The following is a 13,790-nucleotide window of genomic DNA, read 5'->3' as shown; positions in this document are numbered from 1 at the left end:
GACAAAAGAATTTTATATTTTATATTAAAATATTCTTATCACAGCACTGTTTTAACATTTCTCGTTAATTATAACACTGAATGGTGACCAGTGAGATATCCTAACTGAGGTGACAATGTTTAGAACTGTTCTACAATCCCGACAGGTTTTGGTCAGTTCTACGGTTAGAACAGTTTTAGACAGTTCTGCTGCCAGTTTTACGGTTATAACTGATTTAGTCAGCTTTGTTGACAGTTCTATTGTTAGAAGGGATTTGGTCAGTTTTACTGACAGTTCTACGACTAGAACAGTTTACCTAGAAAAGTTTTAGACAGTTCTACCCTAAATCTGATCATGAAAGTTCTAACTAGAACTGATTTGGTCAGTTTTACCTACCTTAATCTGATTCTGAGAGTTCTACATAGAACAGTGCTACCCTATGTAGAAATGTTCTAGGACAGTTTAGAACCGTGTTTTGACAGATTATTCAGACAGTTCTGAGAAATGAGAAGTGATCCCCACTGTACGTTAAATTTGTTTATTCTTGTCTTCAATTTTTTGCTAATATGCTTGGTGTATATGCCATTTTGTGCTTGTTAGTTACATATTTGTTTGTTTTTATAGTGATTAAGGTTATAACACAATTTTGACTACTGTACCCCTTTTTTTTGACATTTTTTATCTATTATGTCTGTTTTTTTTGTTCACACGACGTTTACAATATATAATTTCATGAAACTGTCATACAATTGAGAGGTTTAGCTAGCTTTAAAACCAGATTTAATAAACCATGTATAAAAAATGGGAATATGACAGTTTAGGCGAGTGACTTTAACCATAAAATTTAATTTTTAATGCACCTATCTAACACACGGCTAAATTATATATCATTTGAAAGATACACATCTTTACTATCTGTTTTGCCCGGTCGTAAAAAAATCGTACGGTGCAATTTCCGTCAAATCAAGATCAAAGGTCAAGGACGAATAAGTACATGTTTTATAAGATTTCATCTTGATTGCATAGTATGACTTTTATACACTAAATTCATATATGCAAACAATTTAAACTTTTAACAGAGAGATTAACAGACATTAATCATATGCATTTTAAAATATTTAAAGCGTTTTTTTGCTAGACAGCACATGTTTCCTGAAATTCGAGCAATAGTTAACAAAATGTGTGAAAACCCAAATTTTTCTATCTGATGCAACTGCTAATCACTTAAAACTAAGTAAAACCCTGTAATGACTATCAAAGAAGTTTTTGACATCATAAATTTCCTAAAATTATGCTTACTTCTAAACAAACAGCAAATCATAACAACTCATACAGTTGCCCAAAATACCACCAATCTGCGAAAAAACCCCAGCTTTTAAGCATTTCTTCCTATTTAAACATTGTATGTTGTCAATATAAGATTTATTCAACAAATTTTTAAGAAATTGAAAAATTTAAAGTAAAAAAATATGTGCGCAAATTATACTATTGCTTGAAATAAAGGGGGCGAAGCTAAGAAATTGCAATTGGACGCCACTACTAGTTGGTTGACAATTATGAAATATCTATTTCGCCAGATGACGACTGATAAGTTCCAATCGACGTAACCAAAATACCGTCATCTCTGCCTTGATTGTCACCTACCGAATTAGGCTTGGTACCGAGTTAGGAATTACATAGCCACAAGACGGGTGTCACATATGGAAAATGATCTGCTTACCCTTTGGGAGCCCCTGAGTTCACCCCAAATATTTTTGGAGGGTTTGTGTTACTCAATCTGTAGTTTCATATGTTGGGTTTTGTATACTGTTGCTTGTCTTGTTCGTTTTTTGCCGATTTTCATTACTGCAAGTTAATGTCTTCAAAGTAAAATAATACTAAAGGGACAATCAATATCTCAAACCATGAATCAAATAAACTTTATTAAAACAATGAACAAAATTAAATTAAAGTCAAAGAGACGAACAACAGTCCACAAAACACAGCACACCATGAAAACGATCACTGCCTAAAACAGCGAATGATCTTATGAGGTCAGGAAGGGTATTCATTTTTTATTTCACAACTGCTTATAGTGTTTAACATACACAATGACCTGCATTTGTATTTTAAAAGCTTATGTTGAAAATGATCAAAGCATCTTTAATTCAAACAATTAAAGCGATTAAACTTCTAAACACATTAATATGACTAACACGATTTTAAACTAAATAAGAAGCAGCAGAATTCTATTTAGTTCGTTTACATCCCGCTTTGGACAAGCAAGTGTTTCTTTACAAGGTTACTTATTTCAATGTTGCCTACGATTCAGTCGCAAAGTCATGTTTACATTTAAACATGATTACAAAAAGTAAATAAGTTTGACTTCGTAAAAAACATATTTTTACCACAATTAGCTCGTATATATTCTTTTCGAACTTTAAATACCCCTTCTTTTATTATGAAAATCATTCTCCTCCCTGATATTGACAATAATCGATGTGCTATCTTAACATAGAATAACAAAATGATCACTATTTGCAGATGGCAGATTTTTAGGCAACTGCAAACACTTCAATACAAGGCTGTTCTATGAACAATAATTAATAATTGCATCTTAAAATTACAAAACAAATATTCCTTGACCTAAAACATATACATTTATCTATTTTTTTAGCATACAAATATCGATTCCCCAAGATATATTTTGCTTTTGGAACAATTTTTCATTTTTTTAGGATTTATGATAAATTTCAATTTTTCGGGAAATACTGCGCATCTAACCTCTTATGTTTTGTTTGATTTGGAAATAATGTATCATGTTCCATAAAGTTCATATGATCTTTTGGAAAATTTTATGGTACAAGAATTAGAAAATGGCTTTTTGTTTAGTAATCGCAAAAATTGGAATGTTTATTCATGACCTTTGACCTTGATTTAACAGAAAATGCACCGTACGATTTTTTTACGACCGGGCAAAACAGAAAGTACAGGTTATTAGCTTTCGAATGATATATAATACAGCCGTGTGTTAGGTGGGTGCATTAAAGTCGTTAACTAAGCGTCTTTTTAAAATAAGTCACTCGCCTAGTTGTTATCCATTCGTTTGATGTGTTTAAGCTTTTGCTTTTGCATTTTGAATGATTGATTAGGGACTTTCTTATTTATATTTCCTCGGAATTCAATATTTTTGTGTTTTTATTTTTTTCTATGTAGTCATTGTTTTTAACATTAAATCGATTATTATTCAACCAATTCCAACAAATATTTATGCCTTTCTGTCTTTAATTTATTTTTTTAGCTAAATGCAGTTATAGGTTGAAAAAGTAGTATGTTGACTTCATGGTTAAATGAACCGGGTTATTTTCCTGTCATTTAACTTAGCGATTCAATTTGGAAAAAAAAACACGTTGCCATTCATTCAAGTGTAAATTTGTTAAAATCCACCTGTCCCCTGGTGACCGTTAGCAATAAATTGACAGATAGATAAATAGATAGACATTGTTCTCTTAAAATTAAAATCAATTTACACCTAATCATACAATATCGATAAGGAAAAAAAACCTATAAAGTTGAAGGTATGCAAAATATTATCACACTTCCATGCTGTTTTCCTTCAGGCAAGTTGATTTTATTTTATTTTATTTATTTTTTTTGTATTTTGTCTTCATTTTCTTTAATTCATTGAGTAAGGAGATCTATTTTAATGAATTGGTGTCGATATCAACAAATCGGCAAGTTTTAAATATGAATATGTTAACTTAGGAAGTATGATTAAATGTTATATGACTCAATCAAACAACATTGATTTCGTGCATAAAAATTATCAATTCAAATCTTTGCACGTTAAAGATCCTTCTCAACAAACTATGTTTGAGTGGTCCAGATGTGACCAGTTGTTTGTCAAAATTATTGCATACTAGTTTTTACTTTGATATATTTTATTGTGGATTTTAATATAACTCTGGTACTTGGTTTTCATCGAAAATATAACTTTTGTCTAAAGTCTGTTAGTATTCATACTTTGATGAGTTGAGCTTTTGTTCAATTAATGTTTCATATCGTACTGGTACAGCACTGTTTCAGGTAAGGGTGTAGGTTGGCGCTAGATAAAACGTTCTAACCCGATGAATTTGTTTGCCCCTATCGGGATCCTGATGTTCAGTGGTTGTCGTTTGTCGTCTTTTTTTATAAAGAAATGACTGTTGGTTTTTCTGTTTGAATTCGTTTTTGTGGCTCTTTATATCTTACTGCTTGGTGGATGCCAATGCTCCAAGTTAGTGGCCGTACTTTAACCTATAATTGTTTACTTTTACAAATAATGACTTTGATAGAAAGATAACTCATACCATATCTTCTTATATCTATATGCGACAAACTATGACAAAAAATAAATTCTTAATTTCGAATATAAGAATTGGATACTAGTATACATTTTACAATTTATTAGTTTGAATGCCCTTTTGGCATCTTTCGCTTCATAGTATATATCTAATTGATGGTACTTAATTGTCTCGCTTGTGATACCAAAAGACTATTTTCTTGGCTAGTCTTGCATTGCCATAATAGTCAAATTTTTTAATTCACAGTATAAATTAACTGATTACAAATTGTTTGAATTATTTGAAATACTAAGGCTTTTCTACCTCAGGAATAGATTACCTCAGCTGTGTTTGGTAAAACTTTAAGGAGTTTTGGTCCTCAATGCTCTTCAACTTCGTACTTTATTTGGCCTTTTTTACTTTTTTGGATTCGAGCATCACTGACAAGTCTTTTGTAGACAAAACGCTGGTATCTATGATGAGTTTATTTACAAACACTGGGTCGAGGCCACTGTTGGTGGAGATTTATTTCCCTAAGGGTATCAAAAGCCCAGTAGTCAGCACTTTTTGTGCTGAAATGAGTTATCATTGATATGGTTATATTTATATATTTACTGTCTACAAAATTTTGATTTTTTTTTAAATATTAAGGCTTTTCTACCTCAGGAATAGATTACCTTAGCTGTGTTTGGCAAAGCTTTTAGGAATTTTGGTCCTCAATGCTCTTCAAATTCGTACCTTATTTGGCCTTTTTATTTTTTTTTGGATTTGAGCGTCACTGATGAATCTTTTGTTGACGAAACGCGTGTCTGGCGTATATACAAAATTTAGTCCTGGTATATATGATGAGTTTATCTATTTACAGTTCGTTTCCATGTATGGTGGTGTTTGCTTTTGTTGTATATCAATGTTTTTGTTGTTCTGGTGTATTGCCCTTATAATTGACGTGTTTCAATCGGTTTAAGTTTGTGACACGGATTTGTTTTTGCTTAGCTGAATTATGATTGTCCAACAGCGGAATACTACTTTGCCTTATTCATCGTTCTTGTGGTAATCATTGATAGTGTAAATGTTTCATTTATGAACATAAAACTAGTATATGATTACAAACAGTGCTCCACTTCCTGTCGATATCTTTAAATGAGCTTCTCACGAAGAATGAATGAAAATCCAATTATATTTATTTACACGTTCCACTATACAGATTATATACTACCACCTGATGATTCATGCTTTGATGACTACTAGTATGTTGAAGGAATCTATTGAAAAACCAGAACTAGAAATAAAACAAAATAACATACATGGCTTCCTATGCATCATTTTTAGACTTGTTACACGAATTTAACATTGCCGTTTGTTGCACTTCAGTGTTTCTGTTGTTTCGTTGTCTTCCTCTTACATATGATGTGTTTCTCTCGGATTAAGTTTGTATTCCGAATTTGTTTTCTCTCAGTCGATTTATGACTTTCGAACAGTGGTATACTAATGTTCCATTTATATCAAACAATGTTTACTGCTGTTCACGTTAAATTTGTCGTTGTCAGCAAATTTTTGTTCGTTGAGTTTTTTCGTCCTTGTCTATGTCTAAATAAACTCATCATAAATACCAGGACTAAATTTAATATATACGTCAGACGCGTAAAAAGTTAAAAAGGTCAAATAAAGTACAATGTTGAAGAGCATTGAGGACCAAAGTTCCTTAAAATTTTGCCAAATACAGCTAAGGTAATCTATGCCTGAGGTAGAAAAGCCTTAGGGGAGGGTTTGGATCCCGCTAACATGTCTAACCCCGCCATATTAATTATGTATGTGCCTGTCCCAAGTCAGGAGCCTGTAATTCAGTGGTTGTCGTTTGTTTATGTGTTACATATTTGTTTTTCGATCATTTTTTTACATAAATAAGGCCGTTAGTTTTCTCGTTTGAATTGTTCTACATTCAATTTGTCTTATCGAGGCCTTTTATAGCTCACTTTGCAGTATGATCTTTGCTCATTGATGAAGGCCGTACGGTGACCTATAGTTGTTAATGTCTGTGTCATTTTGGTTTTTGTGGATAGTTGTCTCATTGGCAATCATACCACATCTTCTTTTTTATATTAGTTTTTCAAAAAATTCAAAAACTTGTGTAAACAGTCGTGGTAATACGTTTTTCACATTTCATTTGTGTTTTATTTTATCTTAAAATAAAATGTTGATTGAATAGAAGTATATATTAAAAACTATATTAAAAGGTTTTGTTCCAGACCTTGTTTGATATCAATAATTGACAATACCTCTGCTAATTATCACTATAAAAAATGTCTATTTTCATTGTTTGAAATACATTGAAAACTTCATAGGAAAATGATTTAGATTTCAAATTAATGTTGGTCATAACTATTTTTTTATAGAAAATTAATTCTATGGAGTACTCCTTTACATTTCATTATTTCATTCCCATGAAATGTAAATGATCGTTTAAAAAAATCACTAGTTATTATTAAATTGTCTCTAGATCAAGGATGAAAGTTGTAATATTGATTTTTGTTCTACCCTGAGATTTGTTAAAACATACAAAATGGCAAAACTGATATTTGTTTCTAGTTTCATTGTTATCCTGACATACAAAATATTCATTTTCTCAAACAATCCTTAAGTTTGCATTTTAATGTGAATATGTTGAACAGATTGGTCCCCTGATGAATCACTGAGATAGATATCTATACTAGTATTTGTTATAGAACAATGCTGTTTTATCCAGGCATTTATATTTTTTCTGTCTTAAACTTTAATTGAATAAAAATGCTTGTCTCTTTTTTAAAAGTAGCTTGAATTAAAATTATGTGACAAGTAAACTTGTCAGATATACACGTCAACTTGTAAAATACATAAGTCGACTTTTCAGATTCATAAGTCGACTTGTCACATAATAACTAGTAAGTCTACTTTTCACTTGATTATGTTTACTTTTCACTTTGCACTTGTCAGACATATAAGTCTGTTTTTACATGTCATGAAATAGGCAAAAACTCTTGTACTTATTTTTTACCAAATAATTTCTTTACTATCTGATAAGAAGACTCAGTTAACCATGTTAACTGACAGGTCGAATGTTTTAGCTTATTAATGTAAAAAAGAAGATGTGGTATGATTGCCAATGAGACAACTATCCACAAGAGACAAAATGACACAGAAATTAACAAATAGGTCACCGTATGGTCTTCAACAATGAGCAAAACACATACCGCATAGTCAGCTATAAAAGGCCCCAAAATGAAAAATGTCAATTTAAACGAGAAAACTCATCAGATGGATAAAAAAAAGAAATACTACACAGAGTGGATGTGTTCGGGTACTTGTATATCCCACAACAAAAAAGACATTAGGTGCAGATCTGAGAGTACTCGCAGTTACTGACAGCGAGTTAAAAGCCACTTACAACACAACAAAATCATGCATCTAGGACAGAATTTCCGTCAGTACACATCCAACATATAATGGGTTTAGTGTAAAGACGTCATAAACAGTCTGAGAAAAACATGACCTTGTGCAATGCCAAGATACAGGTATCGACAGATTGTAGATTCGTGAATGTGTATTTGTATATAACAATAATATTTAGTTTGGTTTTAATTTACTGATAACAAAATCAATAGTAATACCAATAAAAGCAAGTTTAATGATCTAATAATAGTGTTGAATTGGTAAACTTTTAGAATAAGTTCATTTAAAGGATCGATAAGTTCATTAGGATTGTTTCCAAAATTCCGAGCACGGTCAACAATATTTCCGTAAAATGAGGATATGCTAACCCGTTTGAAATAAGACACAACCAAACTTCAAAACCAAATCTTTATATCTGTTGAAGAATTTAGTAAATGTTTTAAGTAATTTGTGGTAACGAAATCCCTGGTTTAGTAATTTGCCAGTAATACATAAATTATGTTCGTTAAAATCAAAAACATCACAACAGACATGGGCATAGCGAACGATTTGGGAAATATAAACACCGTAAGATGGTGCCAAAGGAAATTTACCATCCAAAAAGGAAAAATTACCGTTATGGAACGAAAATAAAGCACCATCCAAAAAGGAAAAATTAACAATGTAGAACGAAAAGAAAATCACAATCCAGAAAGGATTAATTAACAATATAGAACGAAAAAAATCGTCCCTTTTGTCGTAAATGTTAGTGTGGAGTTTCCTGCGTAAAACCGAAATATCTAACTCTAGGAATGGACTGCTATTACCGTATACAGTCGATTTATTTGAAGCAAGTTCCTTTGGGTATATTTTGGCAGTATATTTAGAAAAATTCTTGATTATTTAACGACTATTCTTGATTATTTAACGACTTATCTTGAATATTTAAGACGACTTAACTAAGTGACAAGAAGGGGCAGATATTTGACACCATACATAGATTTCTTGACAGATGTTTTTTTATTAAGTTAACTTAACATTTTAAGTAATATTCGCTGATTTAATCTTTTTGCAATACTTAACAAGAGGAAAGCTAAATAAGTGTGTAATACTAGTTAACCATTTTGTTTTTCTTTAAACCAGGAGATAACAGTCATTACAGCGTACAACGCATTCACTAAAGATAGTATTTTGAACTAAATATGGCAAAGATAGTTTGGTTCCTTGTAGCATTTACGTATCATGTGTTTGTTTGTTTGGGTAATTCACAAGAATTGGACGGATATCAGAAAGTGCGACAACTAAAAAGCACCCTCATGGAAAAGTATTCTAACCAGCTCATACCAAGAAAAAGTTTATCTGATGAAGTAATTGTCAGAGTTTCACCGTACATTGATCTTTTATTAGATTTTAATGAAAACGTTGGAACATTTTCAGTAATTGTACGCTTCAAGTTGATGTGGGATGATCATCTTATAAAATGGAATGTAACTGAAAACAACATATATGTAATTCATTTCCCAGTGGAGGAGGTCTGGTTACCAAAGATGATGATAAGAAATACAATAGAAAAACGGTCCATTTTTACTTTCGATGATCGCTTGGACCAAAAGACTACTTATGTTAGTCATTCATATGATGGTTATGCCTCGGTTAAGGCTGGCGGTATAGTGGAAGCCATTTGCATTACTAGTATGTATTACTTCCCTTTTGATTCCCATGTGTGCACAATTGAATTATATTTTGAGAGCAATCAAGTATACATTGGAGACTACACCTACGGCGATCAAACTAAGCCAGCATTGCAAGGGTTTATGCCACATGATGGGTGGGACATTACAAATGTTACAGCTGTACAAGACGGTTATGATCGAGCAACGTATTACCTGCAAATCAAACTTGAGCGGAAACCATTATTTCTGTTCGTTAGTCTTGTCCTTCCTGTTTTACTTGTAGGTTTTGTCAATATATTTGTGTTTTGTTTACCAATAGAATCTGGAGAAAGGATATCACTTTCAGTAACCTTATTTTTAACATTTGTAGTTATAATGACAATGGTTGATGAAAATCTTCCTGAGAGTAGCGAGGTTAGTATTTTCATCTTGATTTTGTTACTGAAAGTGATAATCAGTGTCCTGACAACTGTGATGGCTATAATCACTATAACTTTATATTACCGACATGATGATATAAAAATAATTGAAAATAAGTCACTGTTGAAATGGTTTACATGTGCTCAGATATGTAGACATAAGGGAAATGTTAAAGACGAGCAGATAAGCCAAACGCCGTTGCCCTCTATAGCTGGTAACAACATGGGCTGGAAAGAAATCGTACAGATTATAGATCGATTCTGTATAGTTGTGTTAGGCTTGGAATTTGTATGTGAAATTGTAGCTGTGTTAATTTTATTACGGGGTCGAGAGTTGTAATAATAAGTGTTAATTATTCGTATATTTGTGTCACGAAATAGAGGTAGATTTGTTCCACCTAAAAGAAGTTCAACTGCAAAATTTGTTCTAAACAATGTAATAGTATCTGTTCCTGGTTTTTTTTCAATGTGGAACAAACATTATGAAAGGAACTTCTATTTCGTGTCATAGACCCCATATAGCCATATATCTTAAAATAGGAGTCGTGTGTTATTGCTTCACAAAATATAGTTTTTCATTTGTTAACGTACCAAAAACATGAAATTCCTTTCGAAATTGAAACATGTCAGGAAAATATACTCACTGAATTTATAATAACCACATCTAATGAGTATAAAGAAATTCTATAAGACCTTTGAAAAGTTGACATAAACATAGTTGAAAAATAACTGGGTAGCTTGCTTTTAAACATAATTGTATGCAGTAGATAGCTATAGCCTTCTTTTTTTTAAAATTATAACATTTTAATAAGAAGATGTTATTTCACATCACATCATAGCGCTACTAATTCACCTCATCATTTACGTCATGTTAAATTAAATTGAATGTTTACTTTGACAAACTAGAATATGGAGTCGAGGGACTACACAAATTAAAATAATATTCATTCAAAAGTTAATTTATTATTATTGAGTTTTGTGACTATGTCATTATGTACCTTCATTCGAGTGAATTTGTACGTTCTTTTCACTTGTTATATGCATGAGTCATGAGGAGAACAACTAATGGGAATAATCTCATAAAATATATAGCTAGTTATGAATGACCTCCCCTTGAAGACCTCTCCATTGTTGTGATGTAAAGTCCCTCGCTGCTGTGCACTGGTCACGAGGAGAATTACTATAAAATGAGAAACTATATTGCTGGTTCTATTATTTCCTAGTTAATATCTATTTCTTCCAAAAAAAAATTAAATGGACCTCAAAAATAAGGTTAGTGAAATACATGTAAAAGTGAGTTGTTTTCAGATCTCAGTACAAATATAAATTTAAAAGTAAGGTAGAAATATAGTTGCATTACTACTGTTAACAGTAATAGAAGAATTTGATTACGATGATATTTTTAACTATATAAATAGTTTTGTCTGGGGACAGAGATGTAGTTGTTGATTATATGGAAATCAGATAAATCATAGCATAACAATATATTGGAACAAAAGCATGTTAAACAGCTGGATAGTTTTTACCTGTGAAATGTTATATGTCTTATTAAATCAAGTTGTAAGTCATCTTTTTATATAAATGAATATATAAAAAATAAGATTCAAGGAAAAATTTCACTATAAAATAGATCCAGAAATATATTATATTAATATCTTTAAAATATAAATTGCTCATAATTACCTCCCTTTGATAAATTATGCAAATTTGGTCTACCTTTGTGAAACATTTTATAATTATAGTCAGGTATATATTGATTGTGAGTAACTTGCATAGTAGTTAATGGGACTCTATTTTACACGGTTCTGTGAAATATAGTATGGCAAATATATATACCGGTACATACTAGCCGCATAACACAGATAGATTTTCACTCCTCTGGAAAAAATCAACCTGTGAAATACCATGCCTGGAAAAAAATTACTGGGACAAATTATCCTCAGGATAAAATATCCCAGAGGAAGAAATAAACCGTTACAATTACACTTAATGCTTTATATATATGGTAACAATATGATCACTGCTCATATTTTCACTTTACTTCTTTGTGCATTGTGTATTATCAAGGCCGTAGCATCCATTGAGGCAAATGACCAAGTATGGTATTGATGTTTAAAAAAAAATCATTTATATATCCAAATAATGAGCGATGACCAAAACTAATCCTAAAAAACGTGTATTTCACTAAAACATTGCATGTTTTTTTCTTATAATCATTGTATTATGATGTACAAAATGTATGTATCTTGCCCGACAAGGGCCTATGGTTGGTAAAATAAAATAATGTCTATTGTCAAAACTGGACTGTCACAACTTCATGATAATGGTTCATCTAATATTGAAGTCAAACATCACTTGAAAAGTACCATAAAATTTGTATGAGTCGTGCACTTACGCCCCTTATAGTCACAGGGGCGGTTTCAGCCATTTAAAAAGGGAAGGGGGGGGTCCAACTACATGCTCTCATTCAAATGCATTGATCGTCTAAAAAAAGGGTGGTTCGTCCCTGAACCCAACCCCCTGGATCCGCCACTGAGTCAGCTACATTAGAATATATTTTAGAAAATCATACAAAGAGAGGCAACAGACTCAAAAGAAATATTCAAACTGATAACACACGAAAACAAACTGACACAATCATGGAAAAACACGAAAATCATATAAAACAACATAGACAAGTAGAGACTGAGTAACATGAACCCAATCAAAAACCAGGGACAATATCATGTATTCCGGAAACTGCAAATAATTTGTTGTTAGCTTCAAGTTGGGCATTGATCACACCATGAAAGTTGGCAATACATACAGAATAAATGTATTGTCAAGCAAGAAATGTATAACTTATATGAGGAGTTCAATCCTGTAAGTGACATGTACGTGCGACAGTCTTATTTGACTTTAATTGTAAGTTTTCGGTGGTTCTCTTATCACTCAGATTGCCTCTACCAATAAAAACTGACCGCGTTGCCAATAGTGCAGAAAATGACGTTCAATATAAACTAATCCAAGTTTCAATCAAATATCCACGCACGTATAATAATGTATAAATATGAAATTCTAGAGCCGTACTATATTGAATTGCATGAGTCTTAAACATTGAAACATTACATCGAATGTTTCTAAAATTATAAAACATAATTTAATACTATTTAAACAAGAAGAATGATGTGGTATGATTGTAAATTGTAAAAAGTGGCAAAACAGTACAATATAATTATAATATAAAATATTTCTACGTCTATGAAAGAAAACCGTTTTATATTGATGAACAAAAACATTTAAGTTTAATGTCGGTAAATAGAAACACTAATTTCTGTTTTTCACATTCGACTTTGAAAAGCTCTCCTTTCCATTGGAACACTTTGGGGAATTATCTTTTTATTCCTATGCATGATAAATGGAACGAAAACAATTCTTTAGAAGGTATCTACCATATCGTATTACAGAATTCTGATGAAAAGACTAATATTTTCTGCAAGTACAAAGTATTCCCTAATGACTAATACCGACTCCTTCATTTAATGGTTACTAGTAAATACGGTTATGAAATGCAGCAAGTCAAATATTTGTATTGACTCAATTTGAAACAATTTATATTACTTTAAAGTATTTATTCATAACAAACATTGAATATTGATCAATATTCCGGTTGGAATATTTAGACTGAGTAGCCTTTCTTTTTGTAAGGCTTTATGAAATAATAAATACTGAAAACGTTTTAGTAGCAGGCACACTAAATTTGTATTAGGGAATAATATTTCAAAAGAGAAGAAACTATTTACACAGTGTAGATACTATTCTGTACGCTATCCGCAATTTTATTTGAATCGACCATTGAACAGTTTATACCAGTCATATGTAACTAAATTAATTTTTTTTTTGTTAAATGTACATTTTTTTTTCCGTATTAATAAACTTTATATCATATTCTTTTAATATTAAATCGATCTCATTGCACTCAATGCCTCTTACCTTAATTATATCCTACATTGCTCATATTATCAATTTATTAT

At 31.3% G+C, this 13,790-nt stretch overlaps 1 protein-coding gene across 1 annotated transcript; it reads left to right on the top strand.

Moving 5' to 3' along the window:
* The first annotated feature begins 8,887 nt into the window (after nt 1-8,887).
* On the top strand, nt 8,888-10,117 carry LOC139500426 (acetylcholine receptor subunit beta-type acr-3-like). Its single transcript, XM_071289163.1, has one exon. It carries the CDS (start codon nt 8,888-8,890, stop codon nt 10,115-10,117), a length of 1,230 nt encoding a protein of 409 aa, XP_071145264.1.
* The last annotated feature ends 3,673 nt before the right edge of the window (nt 10,118-13,790 follow it).

Source organism: Mytilus edulis, chromosome 13, assembly GCF_963676685.1.
Source record: "Mytilus edulis chromosome 13, xbMytEdul2.2, whole genome shotgun sequence".
NCBI lineage: Eukaryota > Metazoa > Mollusca > Bivalvia > Mytilida > Mytilidae > Mytilus > Mytilus edulis.
This window is presented reverse-complemented; position numbering and strand designations above follow the sequence as displayed.